This window comes from Labrus mixtus, chromosome 9, assembly GCF_963584025.1.
Source record: "Labrus mixtus chromosome 9, fLabMix1.1, whole genome shotgun sequence".
NCBI lineage: Eukaryota > Metazoa > Chordata > Actinopteri > Labriformes > Labridae > Labrus > Labrus mixtus.
Window position 1 is genome coordinate 7,851,658 of NC_083620.1, and position 20,849 is coordinate 7,872,506.

Below are 20,849 nucleotides of genomic sequence, written 5' to 3' on the forward strand. Positions count from 1 at the left end.
GTCATAAGTTTTCTTCTTCATGCTCCTGTTTGTTCACTGACAGTGTCTCAGCATATTCAGAAAAAACAAGTGTATGATGTGTTATTGTGCTAGAAATGATGCACTGAAATGAGCAATTCAATCATTATCTAACAAGCTAGGGTAAGCTAAGTGGAAAAGCTAGTCGGGCTCTACTTTTAAGCTAAATTTGGGAGAGTATCAACCCACAGGTAACCTAGGTCAAGCAACTCTAAAAGTTCATCTTCCATTCAAAGTTATACAATGGGCTTTGGTAAACTTTTTTAACCTTGTGTACTGTATCTGTCGGACAGGATCTCAGCTAGCCAAACAGCTAATTAGCTTGTAAGCTAAAGCTAGCTCCAACAGTCTCCTCTTTTTCATCTTCGTCAGTACCCTTCTCTCCGTCCTCTGCGCTGTGCCACACACTCACCTCGGGCCTTTCTTAAGCTTTCCCATACGTAATGTCAAATAATATATGATAGAGTATGTTTACTTTGTGGTCAGTGTCTTTGTAAGGAGTAGTTAGAGAGGATGCTCTGTGCCGAGCGGAGCCCCCCCCCTCCCTCCCTCCAGCACCGAGCAGCGGTGTCACCAAAGCGGACTGGCCGTTGTGTCTCCAGAGCCTAAAGGCCCCAGCGTCATCCTGGGTACAAGGTCTAAAAGGCTTGATATAAAACAATGACAACTTGTAATTAGTGACCTCTAACGCGTGGACATGCCTTGTCTTACCTTTGCTTTGGTAATGATGTGTGTGGCTAGTTTAACAACCGCGAAATTTCCCTTGCCGATGGTCCGCTCGATTTCGTAGTGGCCCACTCGGGCTGGGGGGGGCCTGGTGGCCGAAGTGTGGCCGGGATTGGTGATGCACCCAGGCGCCGTGCTGGTACGGCTCGGTTGGCAGATGCCGGCGGGTGGCTGGGCTCGGTTCTGAGGGCCCATGCCTGCGTGTGTCGGTCGGGCAGGGTGCGTAATCCCGGCCGCAGCGGGCCCAGCAGCACCTCCGCTTGACACGGCCGCCATCTTCTCAGCCTCTCTGCGGGAACAACAAGCAAGCCTAGCGCAGCGCGCATCTCGGGCCCGCCCCCGCCCCCTGCGTCATTTTACGTGGAACGCTCCTCCGCAGCGCCCTCTCTAGGTTGTAACCATGGTAACGATGAGCGTAACAATGACTTCATCCACAGAAACGTATTGTGGTTGCCTTGGCGACAAAGAAGTGCGCATTATCACTCTGGTTCCCATGATTCAGTGATTCCTTGCAAACTGCTGCACTAAGTATGATCAGAAGGGTTCACACGGCTTTAAAGGCATATACTGCTCTAACATTTTATATTCATAGATCCTTTATTTGCTCGTTTCAGTGTATAATAATAATTTATTAAATTCAGTTTTACACTGTTATATTGGACATGCTACACACACATAGGCTGAAATACACACATGCACAAACAGGATCCTATGGACATGCACTAATGGAGAGCTGTCAGAGTGAGGGGGCTGCACACAGTGAGCTGGTGGGGGGGTTTGGTGCCTTGCTCAGGGGCACCTCAGCAGTGCTCAGGAACTGGACTGGCACCTCTCCAGCTACAAGACCAATTTCCAGACCTGGTCCGTACAATAGCCATATATAGCCTAAACTTTCTTCTCAAAATAGTTAGATAATGTAGGCCTACATGAACAAACAGGAGAATAAACATAACCCTCAACATAAATTACTGTTGATAGGATCATGGCCAACCTGTCTGTGTTTATCTTTTTTCTTTAAAATCTTAGCCTATTAAATGTAATAATCACCTACACCCTGAAACAATAAATTATAACAATCTCAGTGTTGATTCACTCAAGGAGTAAACGCCTGGAGTAAATGTTTTAATAATCTATTTCTGGCTTTAAACATGAATAATAATAGGCTAATGTTTTTTAAATCAACTATCTGTAAATTTCGACACGCATGTGCTGATAAAAACACTGTTAGTATATTTCTCCAACATTCCCCTTGTTTATTAGTTATATAGTTTATTAGGCTTAGAAAATGTATGGAGCTATGGCATTGGCTCAACAAACAGGCATACTTTCATTTGTTTATTTATGTGAATGTGCCGTGTCTGTATACAACATCACGGAAAAACTGGTGGTCCGATAGATGTCTTAGTCCTCCAGCAGCTTAAAATAAATGTCCCGCAATCATGACACTATATTGTTTGATTTATTAGATTATTTTATTCATGATAATATTCTCATGGGAAGCTTGTGATGTGTTTGTCACTTGCCCTTTGTCTCACACATTCCTTACACATACAAGGAATTTGACTTGGTGTACTGGTGCTAAACAATTAACAAGGAAATAACGCAGAACTAGCAACAACTTAAATAGTACAGTAAAAGTAGCTATTACAATATATAAAATAGAATTTAAAAATGTAAAATATAAAAAATATAAAACACAAAATGTACAAAAGGTGCAATGTAGAAGCTGTGCAGTGGACTATGAGAAAAAATCTTAGTGTGTGTAACTATTCACAGAGTGCATGTAAGGAAAATACATTTTTAAAGTCCAGTGGCCGTTAATGGAACAGTTCAGCATTCACATTACTTTGATGTTACAATAGATAATATTCAAACAAAAATATCTTCTTCATCAGTAGCATGACTGCAATAAGAGTAAAATTGTCTACACATTTGCACAACATGCCACACACTTACCTTCTGATCAAAACATGTTAACTTTCAAACTCTTCACAACTTCTAAACTTTCAGTCATTATCTGAGCCGTCACAAACAAAATGGTCCATTCGGTTATCAGACTGGTCAGAAATATATTTATAAATATCTAAAACATGGGGTGTTTGTGGTGTCTGCTAAATCTGCCTATGAGCTGTCAGCTGACAGTAATGAACGAGGAAACACATGGGAGTCATGTTGTGGTTAATTGTCTGTGAAGAGTTTGCATGAAAGAGCAAAGGGGAATTTTCTGTCTACATTTCATAGTCCTAACAAGTTGTTACACAGACAGAGTTACTGCAGACAATCAGATGAGAAATCGTACCAATGTGATTAATAAACCCACAGAAGATACAAATCTGAACAAATAGTTTACTTTTAACCACTCAAAGTGTTCTTTTGATTAACAGTATGCAAAAAAATATATATTTAGTGTTGAATAAAGAAAAATAATAATCATTTTTAATACATGGTTCATTTTCTTTTATTCTATATTTTTTGTATTCTATCTGAAATCTTAATATTTAATGCAAATGTTGATATTTAAAGTTAAAAACTGGCTTTGTCTCCAAAGGGAAAGGCAGATCACTTTCTTTATAGGCTACATGTAATTTTTTTAGCTACAAAATCTGTCACTGAAATCTTGCTGATGATGAATTTTCATAATTTAAATCAAAAAGTTTAAGAAAATTGAGGGGGAATTTCACATTATGTGTGGTTTATCTGAAACTTTTATGCAAAACATGTTGTTTTCTACGTGGACGGTTCTGTGGCGGTGCTGTACCTCAGCCTTCTAACATGCTGTAGACAGCGACACCCCATGGCAAAGAGGAGCTACTGCATCCTGTTCTTACCAAATAGCAGGTCGTTGCCTAGACTGACCTTCAGGGTGACATCTCTTATAGCAAATTCAATTCTCTAAACATTGACATGCTGCTTCGATCAATACTTGGGGGTGATTTCTTCAAACACACACTAAGGAGATTGATTTAAAATACGAGTAGTTTTCAGAACTTCATTTAAGGCGAAGCACGGCAGGCAAAAACATACAATTTTCATGCACTGGTCAATTTTGAGATTTTGGGCTAGTTCACTCCTTGAACATGTAATATTTCAAACTACCATAAAGAAAAAAATCCAAATTATACATTTATGTGCGCATATATAGGCTATTATTATATACATGAACTGCCTTCTTATTTACGTTCCTAAAGCTGTCAGCAGCTGTAGCCTTGAATCTGTCATTTCACGAACTCGCTTTGTCTTTGGTGAAATTGCTTTCAGTGTGTTTGCTCCATCATCTTGGTCTGAGCTGAATAGTCACCTTATTTAACTAGAGCATTTAGTCGGCTTGGAAGATTTTAAAAGCAGGATGAAGTATCATTTGACGACTGTATGCACATGGTTCTCTTCTGAACGCTACTGATTTGTTGATTGATGTCATATTTGTTTATCGTCTGTCTTTTGCTCTCCGTCTGAAACTTTTATGCTGCTGTCTTGGCCATGACTCTCTTGCAAAAGAGATCTCAATGAGAATATTTCCCTGGTAAAATAAAATAAAATAAAAATAAATTAAATTATATCTTGTTTATCTTGTACTTTTAATAAGCACCTTTACTTTTATATATGTATTTTAAAAGATGTTGAGTGCCGTGTTGTTTTTATATTTGTTCTTGATTAATGAATAATAAAAATAAACGAGTCGTAAATGGCAGCGTGATGACGTCATGACGCCACACATGGATTGTTTACTGTCAGAGCGTGAGGGGGCGCTCATGATGCTTCATGCTGTAAACACTGAATCTGTTCACTCTACACACGGGATTTATTAGCTCAAAGGCCACGGCACCTCAAAAACCGGTTTCGGGTTTAATTTCGTGCTGCTTTATTTTTTGTCACGACGCTGGAAATTATGTCAGAAAATGAAGATGACTGACCTATCGTAGTAGCAAACAATGCTAACGTTAGCACGGCTAGCTAACAGCGTTTCAGGTGAAGACAAGTATCACTGTCAGTTTGTTGTCTTGGAACCTGTGTCATCGGTATGACTGATAGATTTTAGCTTTGTTGGCACATCAGTATTTGGAGGATCGTGTCTTAAGTTATGTAACCATCCAGCTGTCTCTTTTAGCTTGTTAGCTAGCAGCTGTTGTTGTTGTGTCTCTCAGTTGAAGTATCCTTGTAGCGGTCTCTGGATGGGGTGGAGTTTGTGTTAGTGTTGCCCTACAGGCTACAATAACGTCATTTATTTTAGTTGGCAATTGTGGAGTACGTTGTCAGACAAAATGGTGTTTCGAAGTTGCTGGAAATCTCGACATAAAAACGTCTCTGGAGCTGCTGCTCCTTGTTGGATCCGACCCGGATTGGCAGCCCTCCTCTGGTTCTGTGTGACCCAGTTTGTCTGCGGGGCTGGGGCGGTGGGCGAGACCAAAAACGTGGTCCAGAAGGACGCAGAGTTTGATGTCACCTATAACGACACGGTTACAAGTGAGAACCAGACCATCTATGCTTTCAATCACACTATCTCCAGGAACAAGGTGAGTTGACCACATCACAACCATGGCTTTGATTTACTCACTAAACAACAACAACAACAACAACAACCAAGCTCTTGTTGTGAAACCGTTTGAAAGTGGAGTTGAAGCAAACACGAAACATGATTTTCACAAGATACTTAAGATAAGGCTTTAAAATTGGATGTTAATTATTGAATCTATTTATGTACTTAACTTATTTCCTTGTTGAAAAGAATGAGATGCCATTAAGGGAATCAATCAATCAATAAATAAATAAGAACATGAAACCTTGAACATGTGGAATGAAATTCGTCCATTTACCTCTGATCTTAGAGCTGATAATGACGTCACTCCCTAGATAACAACTGGGACAAGCAACACAGACGCCTCAGGAGCCCTTTTGTTTTGTTAGTACCAGAAAATAAAATGACAACATGTCAACAAATATAAATATAACTGTCATGATGATACAGAAAAAGAGGACTAAGCTGCTAACAGACACAATAGTTAATGTTTAATCTTACTGTTGATGCATGGCGCAGCCTGCTCTGAGTTTCCCAGTGGGAATTCCGACTTAACAGGGGCGTTCCCGATGAGGTATCAGACCGGCAACTCAGAATTTCCAACTTCTGAAGTCGAATGGAAAGCAGCACCATGAATACACTGAATGAGCGTCTGAATATTCTGAATGTGTGAAATATAACCTGTTTCCCCCTTTTCTTTGGGTTTCAGACGGAGGGAGTGCGTGTGACCGTAGACGTGTTGTCACAGGGTTTGGAGAGTCCGATCCTGTTTGTCGTACGACAGAAGCAAGCTGTGCTGTCATTTCAAGTCCCTCTCATACTGAGAGGCCTGTGAGTATCCCCACTTCACTCACCAGTTGTAAACTGGACTCCACTGGAAACTGTGGAGAGACTGGTGTGGATTGTTTCCCATGAAACTCTTCTGAACCTTTACAGACCAACAATATTTCCAATGTTACCAGTAAAGACCAGCTGCACATCTTATTGTTATGGGTCTGTCAATAAAAGTGAACGTAACTATAAGTTATCAGCTCTGCAAGAGTTTTACCTCCCGCCGGACACAGATTCACCTTCTGTGTGCGAAGTTAAACAGAGTTCAAATCACCTGGAAATGATGAGCTGTAAGGTTGCAAGACATTACCGTGAAAAATTCTACTTTACAGGTTTTAAAAACAATACAATCCCTCAAAAAGTACCAAAGCTTTAAAAGAACTTATTTTTAACCCAAAAGCTGCTGTGTGAGAGAGAGAGAGAGAGAGAGAGAGAGAGAGAGAGAGAGAGAGAGAGAGAGAGAGAGAGAGAGAGAGAGAGAGAGAGAGAGAGAGAGAGAGAGAGAGAGAGAGAGAGAGAGAGAGAGAGAGAGAGCACTGCTTACGTTACTCAGACGTTTCGAGGTGCAGTGTGTGTGGGCTTTTTTTGTAATTGAAAAACAAGAAATGACCCAAAACTGGGCCCCCCGGACTTCTACTTTTGTAGTGTTGGTATCTAAACGGGTATCGATCATATCTGATGCTCACTAGTATCATATCTAAGTTTAAAAATCTGGAATTGTGACACGCCTGATTCACTGTGCTTGCTTTATCTCTTGTAGGTCTGTGATCCAGGTTTTGATTGATTGTTTATCATTTGAAGGAATAATCCTTATTTGGAGATGGGGATATTGTATTTGAATTGCCCCCCGGGGACAAATAAAGTTTTTTGAAATTTGAATTGAATTTAGCATTTTGATGGATTTAGGCATTTCTTATATCTATACAATTTTTCATTGTTCATGGATTTAGCAAGCCTTTAGGTCGGCTGATGACTACAAAATCTATATCCTTTAATGTGTTCTGGATTAAACCCCAGCAAAGCAAGAGCAGCTCTGATAACCTGACCCATCGAGTGGGGTTTCCAAACATTTTAAAGGTTCAGCTGTGTGTGTGTGTGTATTAGCCATTACACAACCGGTCATCTGTGATTGTATTTTTGTCTCCCACACTCCGGAGGTTATAGTCTGTAATTGTGCAACACCTAAATTTCCACGCCACAGCCTTGCTTGTTCAGTCCCCTCACGTGGCCAGGCATGTCTCAGCTGATTACTGCTGATCCTTGGACTTTCAGTTCCTCCTCTGAGATACACAAGTGCTGATCTGAAGGCCATGCTTACTGTAAACGAGCTACATATGTCATCAGAGTATAGTTACTTCTGGTTTATGAAGATACTGCATCATGCTCTTTGCTTGAAAACAATCCACGCCCCTCGCTTTGCTCGGTGTAGCAGCACTTCATAGGGCTGCTTTTGTATTGATCCTGTCCAGAGGTTATTAACGAGGCAGGATCTAGAGAGGTCATGTGATTTTGAAAACAGCACTCCTTTAAGATTCAGTATTCTTCTATACAAGTCCAAAATCTCATTAAAAAATACTTCCCCTCATCATCATTAAAGACGACCCCGAATGGGAAAAGCTCCTTCATGGACTCGTCCATTTCATCATTTACTGCGGCTCTTCCATCAGAGCTGTGTTTAATGACAACACTCAAACATCTGAAGTGGAACTTGAGCACTCTTATTGCTTCCTGTGCCCGTTTGTTAACCTCTCTCTCTCTCTCTGTCTCTCTCTCACTCCTCTGTGTCCAGCTACCAGCGGAAGTACCCCTACAATCATGTGGGCCGGACGCTGTGTCAGCCTCCGACCCGGGCGCTCTCAGAGACCCAGTACTTCTTTGTGGATGTGTCTACTCTATCTAGCCAGGGCACCAACTACCAGCTCAGGGTCAGCCGTGTGGAAAGCTTCACCCTGCAGTGAGTTATTTGAGATATCACGTTTCAAACAGACATGGCATGAATTCCACGGCTTAATTCATTTGACAACAACTGGGTTTGGTGGAAACCAGCTTGCTGTTGTGTCTGACGTATCATCTTCGCCTTGATTACAGGACGGACAAGAAATTCAGCTTTACTGCGTCACCGTCCCAACCTCAGGTAAACAGTGTGACCCGTAGCTTTTTGTTTTAATCGATGACACGAGGTGCATCTGTACGACAGGGAAGTTCAGACACAGATGTTTGGAGCAGACAGGGCGAGGGGGGGGGGGGGAAGAGAAACAAGAGTGAGGGAATGTATAAGGTAAAAAGAGGATGGTAAGAACAAAACAAAGGGATTTCCTTAGTTTATGTAAGGGCTCTCTGACAGGTTCTGCTTTTTCATCTGTCCTCCTGTAGCAGCTCTTAGTTGAAGCCTTTTATCCTCAAAGGCAGTCAGTACTTCATTTTACACATCGTTTTACTTCAAGTTGTGTCTTTTCTTTTGGACATTGTCACATTCTCCTACATAGAACATGAAGAGAGGAAGAGTTGCTCTCGTTTGACTCTATGTTTTTTTTAAATCCAAACTTGTCTAATTACTCCCTTCGTGTCTCCTTACCTCTTTTTTCTCTTCTTCCTGACACACACTTTTCTCAGTACTTCAAGTATGTCTTCCCAGACGGGGTGGACACTGTGATCGTCAAGGTCAACTCAGACATGACCTTTCCCTGCTCCGTTATGTCCGTCCAGGACATTCAGGTACAATAACAACCTTCTTTATATAACTCACAAAGGCAGCAATATTAAAACAGGCAAGTCATACAGTCAAAAGGCACTAGATTCATTGAAGAGAACTCTAAAGGACCTAAACCCTAAACTGTCTTTGAAAGAGATTTCAAAGATTACACTAACCCCCCCCCCCCCACCCACCCACCCTTTAAACTAGACTGCTGTTGTCCTCAAGCTGCCTCTGTTCTGTCATGAGGTCGGCATGCAGCAAATCAATTTCTGATGTTTACAGAAGATTTATTTGAGATTTTCTAATCTTTTTTTGTCATCACCGCCGTGATCCTGTTCATGTGTCTTTCCTATTGCCCGTCATCTTTTAAAACCTCTTATGTGATTTTTTTTCTCCCTTCTTTTCTTTCATTCAAGTGCCCCGTCTATGACCTTGACAACAACGTGGCCTTCATCGGGATGTACCAGACCATGACCAAAAAAGGCGCTATCACTGTGCAGGTAGTGTTTAAGACAGTCACATGAGTTTCAGACCACACTGCAGTCGCCTGTCACAGTACCTCACACACACATTCATATCCCTTTCTCTCTCTCTTTCTGACAACTAGAGGAAAGATTTTCCCAGCAACAGCTTCTATGTAGTGATCGTCGTAAAAACGGAGGATGAGGCGTGCGGTGGTCCGCTGCGCTTCTACCCTCTTCGCCCCGATGAGCTGATCGATGCTGGAAACAGGAGCAAGGCCATTGATGTCATGGTCTCACCTGCTATCAACTGTAAGGCACATTTTCACAAATATGAATGAAATCCGATAAATTATGCGTTAGAACATTTCAGTCTGCAGCAAACGTCAACGCCTCCCTCTCCCTAACAACACTGACCACCAACAGGACTTAAGATGTATGTTCAATATAACAACACACTGTTACTACACACTGTTACTACACAGTTCTTGACCGCGTTGTATCGGGCAATACCGGCGCTGCTGACAGACATTGGCACATGTGCAATAGTTGCATGAACTGATGTTAGTAGCCGATGTTTATTTGTTGTGCCAAATCAATTTAATGTTAGCATAATGCACTTTAGCATGTGTCATCATGTTAAATATCCGTACATCTTCAAGCTCTTCTTCTCGTTGAGCCTCGCTCCTGTCCTGCTAACGTTAGCTCAGGTTTTAGGAGCTAGAAGGTCTGCTCTTCTACCTAATTAAACGTATTAGTCTCAACCACTTGCAAGCTTTTAGATTTTGATCCCAGGCCCTTTTGTTATGCTCGGCTGTCGGGGTCGTTCAGTTAAACCATGTGAAGACGCTAACTCTAAATATTTCTCTGTCCACGCTCTCCACAGTTGAGGTCTACGTGATGGGCATGCTGTTCTGTCTGGGCATCTTCCTCTCCTTCTACCTGCTCACCTTGCTCATGGCCTGTGTGGAGAACAAGCGGTAAGATTTGGTGGGAAGGTGACGTTTGACTGCTCTCATCATTAGCTTTTCTTCTTTTTTTTTACATTAACTTTAAGAATGTAGATTTCTACAACTGCATCATAAGGCCCCGTGTCCACCGCGCCGAGCACTCAAGTGGAGAATCGTTCAACTTTTCAGAAAGGCGCTGTTGACGTCACCAGCGCTCTTTTCCAAATGTATGATATTTCCTGAAGTTTTGGCACCTATGGATCGTGTATGGTACCCACATCCATTTTTTTCCATGTCTGATCGGGAAATAATGCTGAAATAAAAAAAACAAACAGTAAAAAGTAACGGAGCCGTGTCGGTCATACAGCAGCAGTTGTCAACAGACTGTGCACAAACGCTTCTTGCAAGCACTCCCGATAGCACAGCCAGCGCTTTTCTGCCCAGAACAAACACTACAGGTGTAGGTGGACACGGGGCCTAAGGGAGACATTTTATGGAATACAAAGTATTTGAATATTCAAGTGTTCCTCTTTGTGTCCGCAGAATAAAGAAGAGGGACCTGTTTCAGATTCCTGCTGACACGTCTCCTGCTGAGACAGGTAACCCAGCAACTAGATATAATGGACCAACCCATTAGCGGCTTATGACCAGGGGTGTGACATATGCCATTTCTCAAACCTGTACTGTAGAGCAGCCGCTAAAATATCTGTTTAACTTAAATAAAACACCCCTAGCTTGTTGTACAATAGACCTTTAACTCTCAAGCTTTTCATGTGTTATTTCTAACTTGTGTGTTTGTGTGTTTGTGTCTCTCACTCTCTCTCTCCCTCATGCTAATGTGTGGTTCAGCCTCTCTGCTTGGGAAGAACGGAGATGGTATAAAGACACTGTTACTCCTTTTTATGCACTGGCTGCACTTTTTGTAACTGTGTTGATCATCTGTGGATTGCATGCATTAGCTCACATACCACAACTCCCATAACTCCCATATTAACAGCTGATGATGTGATGGGATGTGACTGACAAAGGTGTGTCTGAACTGTGGAGTAACATACACATGACTGTACTCCAGGACTGTTAGTTAAGCTTGAATGGCATTATTAGAGATACAGATACACATGACTGATGTGCTCGTAACTGTAAAAGACAATAGAGGGACATCCACCTGTTTAAAGGTCACATATTCTCCTCCTCTTCAATCAGTGTAAATAAGTCTCAGAGGTCACCAAAACATGTGTGAAGTTTCATGTTCTAAATCCACTCTGATCCTGTATTTGATCATGTCTATAAACCCCTCTATTTCAGCCCTGCTCAGAACAGGCTGTTTCTGTGTCTGTACCTTTAAATATGTAAATGAGCTGTGTCTGACCACGCCCCCTCTCTGGAAGGGCTCGGGTGTCTCAGGCTTTCTCGCTCCATGTCCTATTGTTTACGGTGAGAAGGCAGACTCAGAGGGCAGAACAAACACCTAGCTGTGGGAGTGTCACCCACCTGGGGGAGGGGTTACTGCCCTTTGTGATGTCATGAAGGGAAAATCTCTAAACGGCCTGTTTGAGCACACATTTTCTGAAAAGTGGAGCAGGGAAAAGACGGAGAGGATGGACTTTTCTCATCATTGGGGGGTTTTTAGACAGACTAGGGACACTTGTGTTAGAAACACATGGTGAAGTGTGTTTTGCACAATATGTGACCTTTACATTTCTTATATCACACTCCTTGCGTGCAACAAAGATTTCTCGTATGTGGATTTATCATAAAGCGTGGGGATTTACCAGCTAGCTTGAATTTATGAGTCATCACTGTGTGTGTGTCTGAATGCTTCTCATGTTATCGACTTCTGAAATATTCACAAAAAGTCCGACCCTAGCTTTTGCGTATTCAGGAAGAAGTGAAATAGCACTCGGCTTACTAAGTATACTACATCAGGGGTTCCCACACGGACCAGACAGCAGTGGTCATATTTCTGATGGACTGGTGGGTTGTGGGTCGTGGGGGATTAGGACACAGCTTAAGGCAGACCTCTGCTAATGTCATTTTAAGATGTATGAAGGACAGTAAAAGCATAAAGCAGCCTGAACAACACTAGAAAACACTGGAAAATCAGGACTTCACTCACCATCATTGTTAGCCCTGAGCCTGTTTGCTGGAGACAAGGTGGTCGTGGCGTTATGTTTGTGAGTGACAGGCGCAGAGTGTTTCTAACATCCAGTCTGCTGCCGAGCTTTGTTTTGTTGGCAGTCAGAGCTGAAAACCCAGCCTGCTGGTCCGCTAGCTGTCGTCATATTTCTGGTCTCATTTAGTTTATTCCTCTTAGTGGTTCCACTGTCTGTGAGCCTTTCTTCAGCAGCTGCAGAAAAAAAAACGTGTTAATGGCGTTTGTGTCTTCATGTTTCCTTCTCATTAACTTACTAACTGAAAGTGACCGCTCACCCTGCATGCACTGCACGCGCAGCTTTGACCCACACGTGACCTCACCAGTAACATGTTTTTATCGATTGCTGAAAAATTACTTCAAATCTGCTTTTTTTGGGTCGTCATAAGGATGCACCTGAAATGGAAAAATTTGTAAAAGAGTTAAGAGTATAAATATGGAATTGTGATGAGGAGTATGTGTAACTATAAACAAGTACAAAATGATAACATGAGACGTAAACAGTCAAATGAGTGACAGATTGTTAAGCTGTCAATCAACACATCACCCATGTGACTCCATATTTCCTTAAACCACCGTCACACACCCGTTTCCTCTCCTGATCCGTGCATGTGTTGTTGCCTCCCTCACTTGTCTCTGTGTGCGTCCTACCAGCTCAGCTCCCGTGCTGCTCGTTTATGTGTAAACATGTTGTTAAGAAAGACTCAAACGGGAGCACTAAATGTTTGTGTAACTGTCTTTACAGGGAAGATTCCAGGTGTGCAATATGAATACGGCTCCTTTGGTGAGTTTTGTACAGCTTTGGATTTTATTCCTCTTTGAGTGTTTCAGTGATTTAACTTTGTGGTCCCTCTTCTTCTCCAGCTGACAATGGCAGCACACTCAGCTCAGAGGCCATCACTGACAGCGCCACATCCACCGACAACAACTATGGATACATAGGTATGGACAAACACAGACATGCTTTTTATGACCTGGCCCACGATAGTACTTTGCAGTTTTATCAGTATATGGATACTTCTTCAGTAGTAGAAGAACGCTTCACACTAAAGGATTTAAAAAAAAAAAAACAGAGACATTAAAAAACAGACACAGACAGATCGAGCAGTCTGAACGCTGCCTGCTGTGTGTGTGTCTCTCTGCTCTGCCCTCTGTCACACCTGCAGCTCTTAGACAGCTACAACAAGCAAACACAAACCCGTCACAGATCTTTCATATTTCATCCTGACATACACCGCCCTAAGTGTCTGCTGCAGTAAGCCATCGAGCGGAGGAGGAGGTCCTAACCTGTGGACTTTTAGCTGTGAGCTTCTCGCTACAACGATTGACGCCCAGAAAAAACGAAAACAGCTAAAAAAATGATGAGAAAATAACAAGACAGACAGAACAACAGGTTCCCTCCAGACAAGGACACAATCAGTGTTTCAATAAGTGTCAATAAAAAATACAACTTTATTTAGCCTTTTAATACATTAACATTTTTACAAATATGAGGCGATGCCTGCCAGCTGGTTCAGGTTGATAACTCCAGCTGCACAGATTTAACACTGACAGACGACATTCTCACAACCTCAGATCACACACATCCTCCCAATAGATTTCCCGTCTCTCCCTCTGCTCTGTCATTGCCTTGCCGTCTTGTACCCGTGCTACACTTAAACCCCCAGCATCCATCTGCAGGCTCCAACCCGGGGTTTAAGATATCGTCCCATCCCTCCTCAAATTTCTGCATTTAAAATAAAACTAGGAGGAGTGACGAGGTCGGAGCCTAAACACCAAACACAAACTCATGCTCATTTTCAGCTGTTGCTATAAATATTTCAAACATGCAAACGTAGGTCGTCTTACTGAACTGCTCTTCTGATGCAAGTAAGTATTTTTGAACCAGCACTGTCTGCAAGTTGGTGAGAAAACACAATTGTTTAGGACATTTTCTTGTTTCCCCCCCCCCCCCACTAGAATCATGTTGAAGTTTAAAATTCTGGATGTCTTTGTAGCCGGGTTTGCAGGTTCCCTCATTGATTCCTTGTGTGTCTTTGTTCATCAGGACAGGAGCTTTTGAAACGTCGCCCAATCCTCAATCACCCTCAGCACATAGCCGTCAGCATCGGTGACACACTGCCGCCTAATTGGCTAAATCAGTTCAGAATGGGCACCAAACCAATCAGCACTGTGTTTAAATCGAAATCAGGGAGATTAAAATGTTGATGCCAGAATGTGTCCAGATTCTAAATCTTGTGAAAATAAAATTGCAACAAAACAACATTGAGAGTCAAATGACCTACAATCACTCTGTGATATATTGTCAACTTATTTGACGATTGCATGAACGTCTAAAAGAAGTGAAAATATTTGCATCCCCAATAATTCTTCAGCTGATTAAACTGAGGACAACAATTACATTTTCCCTTCCAGTGGATACAAATCGTACTTTGTTTATTCTGACCCATGTCCCTCTCTCTCTTCTCCTTTCTTCAGAGCGCTCGCTGGACAGTGTTGGGCGAAGCAGACGAGAGTCTTTGAGCTCTGTGGAGGAGGACGACTACGACACACTGGACGACATCGACTCAGACAAAAACATTGTCCGCACCAAGGTGTGCCCTTTTCTCTTGCCCTGTTCAGACTGCCGTTTCAAGCCGCTATATTTACGCCCCTGTGTCGTTTCGTTTACAATCTCTAAATGTTCCGGATGCATAATGGGTGACAAAGTGATCCCCCTCTGTACTGCACTCAGAGGTAGTAACAGAGACGAGACAGTTTCAGTGGGGAAGTGCAGCCCTGTGTGTCGTGGGAATGCTGAAAAGCAATCTGAATTCACAGACTACGCTGTTGCAGAATGGATATAAATGTGCAAAGACGTTATGAAGGATGAGCTTAGTTACGGCACTTTGCATATAAGCAGTCTGAAAAGGTCTACTGTCTCTGTACACATGAGCATTTACTTTTTGTAAAGCATTGAAAACGTATTTTACTTGATGACGAATAATTCATTGTCCTCTCCTCTTTACAGAAATTTCTCTATGTGTCCGACCTGGCTCGCAAAGACAAGAGGATCCTCAGCAAGAAATACCAAATCTACTTCTGGTGTGAAAACCGCTTAGTTAATTTAAAAAAAAAAGAAAAGAAAACCCAGCATCATTCCCTCACTGAAACTGTAACTGAAGGTCTAATGATTCTCCTCTTTCCAGGAACATTGCCACTATCGCCGTGTTTTATGCGCTGCCTGTCGTCCAGCTGGTCATCACCTATCAGACGGTATGAGACATGCCCAGTGGTTTATCAGATATTAGGGGTGTCACTGTGTTGAAGAGTGAGTCATGCTCTCACCAGCTCCCGCCTATCTGCACACATCCCAAGATAAAAACTAGGGCGGTGCATCTTCGCTGGTCATGATTAGATTAGATTATTTTGTTATATTGAGGACTGTTGCACCTCTATAAAAGATGTTGATAGAACAGTTAGGTTTTTTTATGACAAGTGCTGTAATGACTTGCTTCTTCCTCTTCTTCGTCTTCAGGTGGTCAATGTTACAGGAAACCAGGACATCTGCTTCTATAACTTCTTGTGTGCTCACCCCCTGGGAGCGCTAAGGTGTGTGCTTAGCGTGTGTCTTATTTTATATTCTCCAAAGTACAGTAGTGTCCACAGCCACAGCATGACCTACAGGTTACTGAATCTCAGCTGTTGTCATACACAGTGCTTTCAACAACATCCTCAGTAACATGGGGTACGTGATGCTGGGTCTCCTCTTCCTGCTCATTGTCCTCAAAAGAGATATCATCCACAATCGAGCCATGGTCCGCAACGATCTCAACGCGCTGGTAAGGCTCACACCCACCCAGGTATTTACAACCTATAAATTATCTCACAGTGTGTGTGTCAGACTGCAGAGAAGGTATCATCTCTCTATGAATTTAAAGGTCCAATCAGTAAGATATCTACTGAGTGAAATGATAGAGTGACCTTCCTATATGATCAGACATTAAGGAAACATGTTATGTTGAAGTGTTGGCTTCTCTGACAACAATGCAGCAGCCAGTATGTCCTCCTTCTAACTTTAGATTCTGGTCCTGAATGCTCTGGATTTGTTTGGACCAGAGAAGGTAGGCAGTTTTAAGGCACCCCCACACGGCCGTTTTGGACGCCCCTTGGTTTGCCAGATATGAGAGCAGTTATCAGGTCAACAGGTGTTGCAGCGATGGAAGCGGGCAAGAGAACTGGTTCAGATAGAAGTGATTGTACCCGACCTAAAAAGCCTCTGCATGTTTCTAATAAGATCCACGAGCAGAAACGTGCTCAAACTAGGATCAATATTGGAGATGATTTTTGAAAAATGGAGAGAGGTTAGAACACAGAAAGGTTTACAGACTGATATAGAGCTGACTAAACACTGAAGCTTCAGTATCCACCACATGGAAACCTGAGTGAGCTTCAACTCTAGAGAGGAGGGGGCGGGGGGGAGGCAGAGTTACATATTCATCCTTAACCTTACATCAGTGTTGACAGTGTTGGGCTTTAAGGTCCCGCTTTGTGTGCTAACACATCCAGAGTCATTTGAACGATGTGGTCAAAGTAGTTGCACTTCAGTCGTCAGTCAGAAGTTAAATGTTCCTCGTTTCTGCTTCCCAGGAATGTGGAATCCCAAAGCACTTTGGTCTGTTTTATGCCATGGGAACTGCTCTGATGATGGAGGGTCTGCTCAGTGCTTGCTACCACGTCTGCCCCAACTACACTAACTTCCAGTTCGGTAAGCCTGAGCCAGCAGAGTCTCTGTTTCAGGTTGTGTCTCATATCCACAGGTCAGAGCTGCTGACTCGCAGTGAAGGCGACAACTCTGCAGTTATTTATTCTAAACCATCTGCAACAGTCTGATGTCCCTCTCCCTCCTCCTTTTGCGATTGTTTGAGGTATTTGAACCTTCTCTTTTTGTTTTGCAGACACCTCCTTCATGTACATGATTGCTGGACTTTGCATGTTAAAGCTGTATCAGAAGAGACACCCCGACATCAACGCGAGTGCTTACACAGCCTACGCCTGCCTGGCTGCCGTCATCTTCTTTTCTGTGCTGGGAGTGGTAGGTGCACACACAGTTACATATATATATTTCCTGATAGAGCATGCCAAAGTACAAAGACATCTCTTAATGCTGCTGTGTTTGCAGGTGTTTGGGAAAGGAAACATGGTGTTCTGGATCGTGTTCTCTGTGATCCACATTCTGGCCACAATGCTGCTGAGCACTCAGCTGTACTACATGGGCCGATGGAGGATGGGTAAGATCACAGCAAGCGGCCTCTCTCATCTTCAGCGGCTGTAGTCGTATGCTTTACTGTTATACTTTCTCCAGTTTGAAACAGTAGTTTGTTGCAGAGGAGGAAAGGAGATGATTTGAAAGTGTCACCCTGACTGTGTTTGACTGCTGCTAACTCTCACCCGTATGTTTGTGTCAGACTCTGGGGTCCTGCGCAGGATCGTGAACATCATCTACACAGACTCCATCAGACAGTGCAGCGGACCGTTGTACATTGTGAGTAAAAAAAAAACAACAGAGAATTCTCAACATATTGAAGTGCTGTTGTGGACTGAATCGTGGAGATATGATTGGTGTCATTTTAAAAAAATAAATTCTGCTTTTATATTTTAGAGATAGGACAGTGGATAGAGTCAGAAATCGGGAGAGAGAGAGCCACATGTCGGAATCAAGCCTGGGCTATGACCCCCGTACATTGGGTGCACGCATTAACCACTAGGTTACCAGCGCCCCACAGCGCCACTTTGTAACATCTTTTCTCCCTCATGACGTCATAATCATGCGTTCAAAGAAAACAGTGGTAAACTGTTCAGTAAATAAAGCTTTAGATTAAAAAGACTCCTCGATTAAAGGTCAAAGAGGGACCAGAGGAGGTAGGCGGTGCAGCTCGCAGGCTGTGGGTCTGTACTTCAGAACTTCACCGTGCGCTGAGAGCTCGACTAGCGTACTTTAGCTGGTAGAAGTGCAAACTCCACAAAGTGAGAACAAACAGAACTAAAAGAGCGACCCAGCTGCACAGAGACGGCACGTTGTGGACTTTGTCTTCTCTCTGGGAGAACCCCCAAAAAACAGACATATGCCAGTGCAGCTTTTTCTGGACTTAACAGTAAACTGCTTCAACATGTTTCCAAACATCTGTGCCCTTCTCTCTGTCTGACAGGACCGGATGGTTCTTCTCGTCATGGGGAACATAGTCAACTGGTCTCTGTGAGTAAACTTTATTTCCCTCCATCACTCTGCAGTAAGAAGAGAACAAATAATATTTATTTGAACTGTTGAAGGCTCAAAGATGAAATGCTTAAATCTTTTCTCTCTCGCTCTCTCTCTCTCTCTCGCTCTCGCTCTCTCTCTCTCTCTCTCTCTGTGTAGGGCGGCGTACGGCCTCATAGAGAGACCCAACGACTTCGCCTCCTACCTGTTGGCCATCGCCATCTGCAACCTGCTGCTCTACTTTGCCTTTTACATCATTATGAAGGTTTGTCTTTGTCCCCGTTTTTAAGTCACATCTAGATGTATTAACTTGCATAATGGTATCTATATCTGAAGCTGTTTACTCTGTGTGTGTGTGTGTGTGTGTGTGTAGTTGCGGAGTGGTGAGAGGATCCAGTGTCTGGCGTTGGTGTGTATTCTGTTCACAGCGGTGGTCTGGGGCTTTGCACTGTATTTCTTCTTCCAGGGACTCAGCACCTGGCAGGTCAGCAGCTCACACACACATCTTAGAAGCATGAACTGTTCAGCCTCTGAGAGCACGTTAAACGAACATCTGGATGATGTGATGCACGCTTACCGTTTGTGTTTTCCTCTCCTGACGCAGAAAACTCCAGCCGAGTCTCGTGAGCATAACAGGGAATGCATCCTGCTGTCCTTCTTTGACGACCACGACATTTGGCACTTCCTCTCCTCCATCGCCATGTTTGGATCCTTCCTGGTATGAGATAGTTTCATCTTTTTGTTCATCAGTTAACTCAAGACATGCAGCTCACATACTTCACACTCATACAAATTGAAAAAACAGTCTCCTTCTTGTGATTGTTCATGATATTATTGGTGTTTTAATGCATTTTTATTTAAGTTACCATTTTGTGTGGGTAGGCTCAGGATGATGTGAAAAGGGTTCCTCCTCTGAGGAGGCGGGGCATGACGGAACAAGTTTGAGAACCACTGATTTAGGGCAACAAGATATAAGTACTAAAAATAAAGGTTGTCCCCTCTCCATTTCCCCCCCAAGGTCCTCCTAACCATGGACGACGACCTCGACACCGTCCAGAGAGATAAGATCTTCGTCTTCTAGACGTGTCCGATCTTCCTCTCCGCCTTATCGCCCTTGTCTCTCGCTCCGTTTGCGTCTCATTGTGTACTTGAAAGAAGCACAGCCAGTAGCCTGTTATTCTCCAGGCTGTACAGTGGGAACCACTCTGCCCCTCATCAGTCAGTCAGGGGGCGGGCCGCTGGGGGGGAAGTAGCCCCGCCCCCAACCTTTGAATGGACACAAGTGTGCCAACAAAGAGCTGGGTCGACTTAAACGTGACGCTGAAGTGTTTCATCCTCTTGCTGCCATCATCAGTTTAACTGTTGTAATCAATGTTTACTTACTGCTGACGACGTAATTAACAATGAAGACTGAATTAAAATAAAAATAATATATCGAAATTAACTTATTTTATACTGTCCGCATTACATTTGACCCTTCAAGTCAACACAGCTTTTGAAATGACCGTTTGTATGCTGTTTCTATGCTCTGTGTTTGTACAGGTATGTGTGTGTGTTTACAAATGTATAAATGTGAGAACATGAACTATGTCTGTGGCCTTTTTATGTCCTAATCAAGTTAGTCACATACTGTGCTCTGATTGGTCAGATCATCCAGCTAGCCGTCCCTCTCATTGGAGGATAATAATGGTGATGATTGTACCTCCTTCTTGACTGTCCTAAGGTCTGATCATCAAAGGTTTATTTGCACTGTACTGTATAGAAAAAGGTGAATTAAATGTCAATATTGCAATGAGCGGTTACTGAATAAAGGACTCATTTTCAAAACCTTTTTGTGACTCTTTTCTTTGAACCAGATTTAACCAGAGCGATGCCTTGAATAAAAACACCTTTGGGAGACGAGGGCTAAAAACTAGGGTGTCATGATACTAGAATTTTAAGCTTTTCGTTTTCTACTTAAGCCTCTAACAGCACACGTGTGACACACAGACTGCATCAATAAACAGCCCTATGTTCCCTAAGCCCTTTTTCCGTTTAGCCCTATGTCCCTTCAGTAGGGCCTAGGGAGCATAGTGCTGAAGGAACATAGAGCCAAGGGTAACAAGGATTAGGTAACATAGTGTTGAGGGAACATATCGCTGAGGGATTGTAGGGAGGAGGGAGCATAGGGTTAAGGGAACATAGTGCTGAGGGGGCATAAACGAAGAACTACAAAACTTACAGATGGCATCTCTTTAGTCGTCCCTACACTGAAATGATCCCGTG

General features: G+C 42.9%; 2 protein-coding genes and 1 long non-coding RNA gene across 11 annotated transcripts in view; 2 read left to right on the top strand and 1 right to left on the bottom strand.

The window, feature by feature from the left end:
- sik3 (SIK family kinase 3) overlaps nt 1–1,057 on the bottom strand; it is a 33,458-nt gene extending 32,401 nt beyond the window's left edge. For 2 of the 3 annotated variants that reach the window (XM_061046098.1, XM_061046099.1), the window contains exon 1: nt 730–1,045. In XM_061046098.1, the coding sequence (XP_060902081.1) occupies nt 730–1,020 (291 nt within the window). In that variant the 5' untranslated portion in view covers nt 1,021–1,045. Of the gene's footprint in view, nt 1–729 lie in introns of all 3 variants that reach the window. The other variant, XM_061046100.1, reaches the window with a different exon arrangement.
- The window catches only part of LOC132979843 (uncharacterized), a 700,158-nt gene extending 679,743 nt beyond the window's left edge, over nt 1–20,415 (top strand). The window contains exon 2 of the long non-coding RNA XR_009674101.1: nt 20,127–20,415. This is a non-coding gene — a long non-coding RNA (uncharacterized LOC132979843). The remainder of the gene's footprint in view (nt 1–20,126) is intronic.
- sidt2 (SID1 transmembrane family, member 2) lies at nt 4,475–20,415 on the top strand. Of its 7 annotated transcripts, XM_061045610.1 has the most exons (28): nt 4,475–4,710; nt 4,973–5,255; nt 5,967–6,088; nt 7,878–8,042; nt 8,177–8,222; nt 8,702–8,803; nt 9,200–9,283; nt 9,391–9,556; nt 10,131–10,224; nt 10,738–10,793; nt 11,044–11,070; nt 13,092–13,130; nt 13,211–13,288; nt 14,394–14,456; nt 14,825–14,940; nt 15,357–15,430; nt 15,535–15,601; nt 15,864–15,937; nt 16,044–16,188; nt 16,976–17,093; nt 17,284–17,420; nt 17,508–17,616; nt 17,794–17,870; nt 18,535–18,581; nt 18,744–18,849; nt 18,958–19,068; nt 19,189–19,302; nt 19,603–20,415. In XM_061045610.1, the coding sequence occupies exons 2-28, from the start codon at nt 5,004–5,006 to the stop codon at nt 19,663–19,665; spliced, it is 2,652 nt and encodes an 883-aa protein (XP_060901593.1). In that variant the 5' UTR covers nt 4,475–4,710; nt 4,973–5,003; the 3' UTR covers nt 19,666–20,415. The 7 variants fall into 7 exon arrangements, with proteins under 7 accessions (XP_060901593.1, XP_060901592.1, XP_060901596.1 ...); XM_061045609.1 differs by having other exon boundaries at nt 4,475–5,255; XM_061045611.1 differs by having other exon boundaries at nt 4,476–5,255; nt 16,044–16,167.
- Nucleotides 20,416–20,849: the final 434 nt, after the last annotated feature.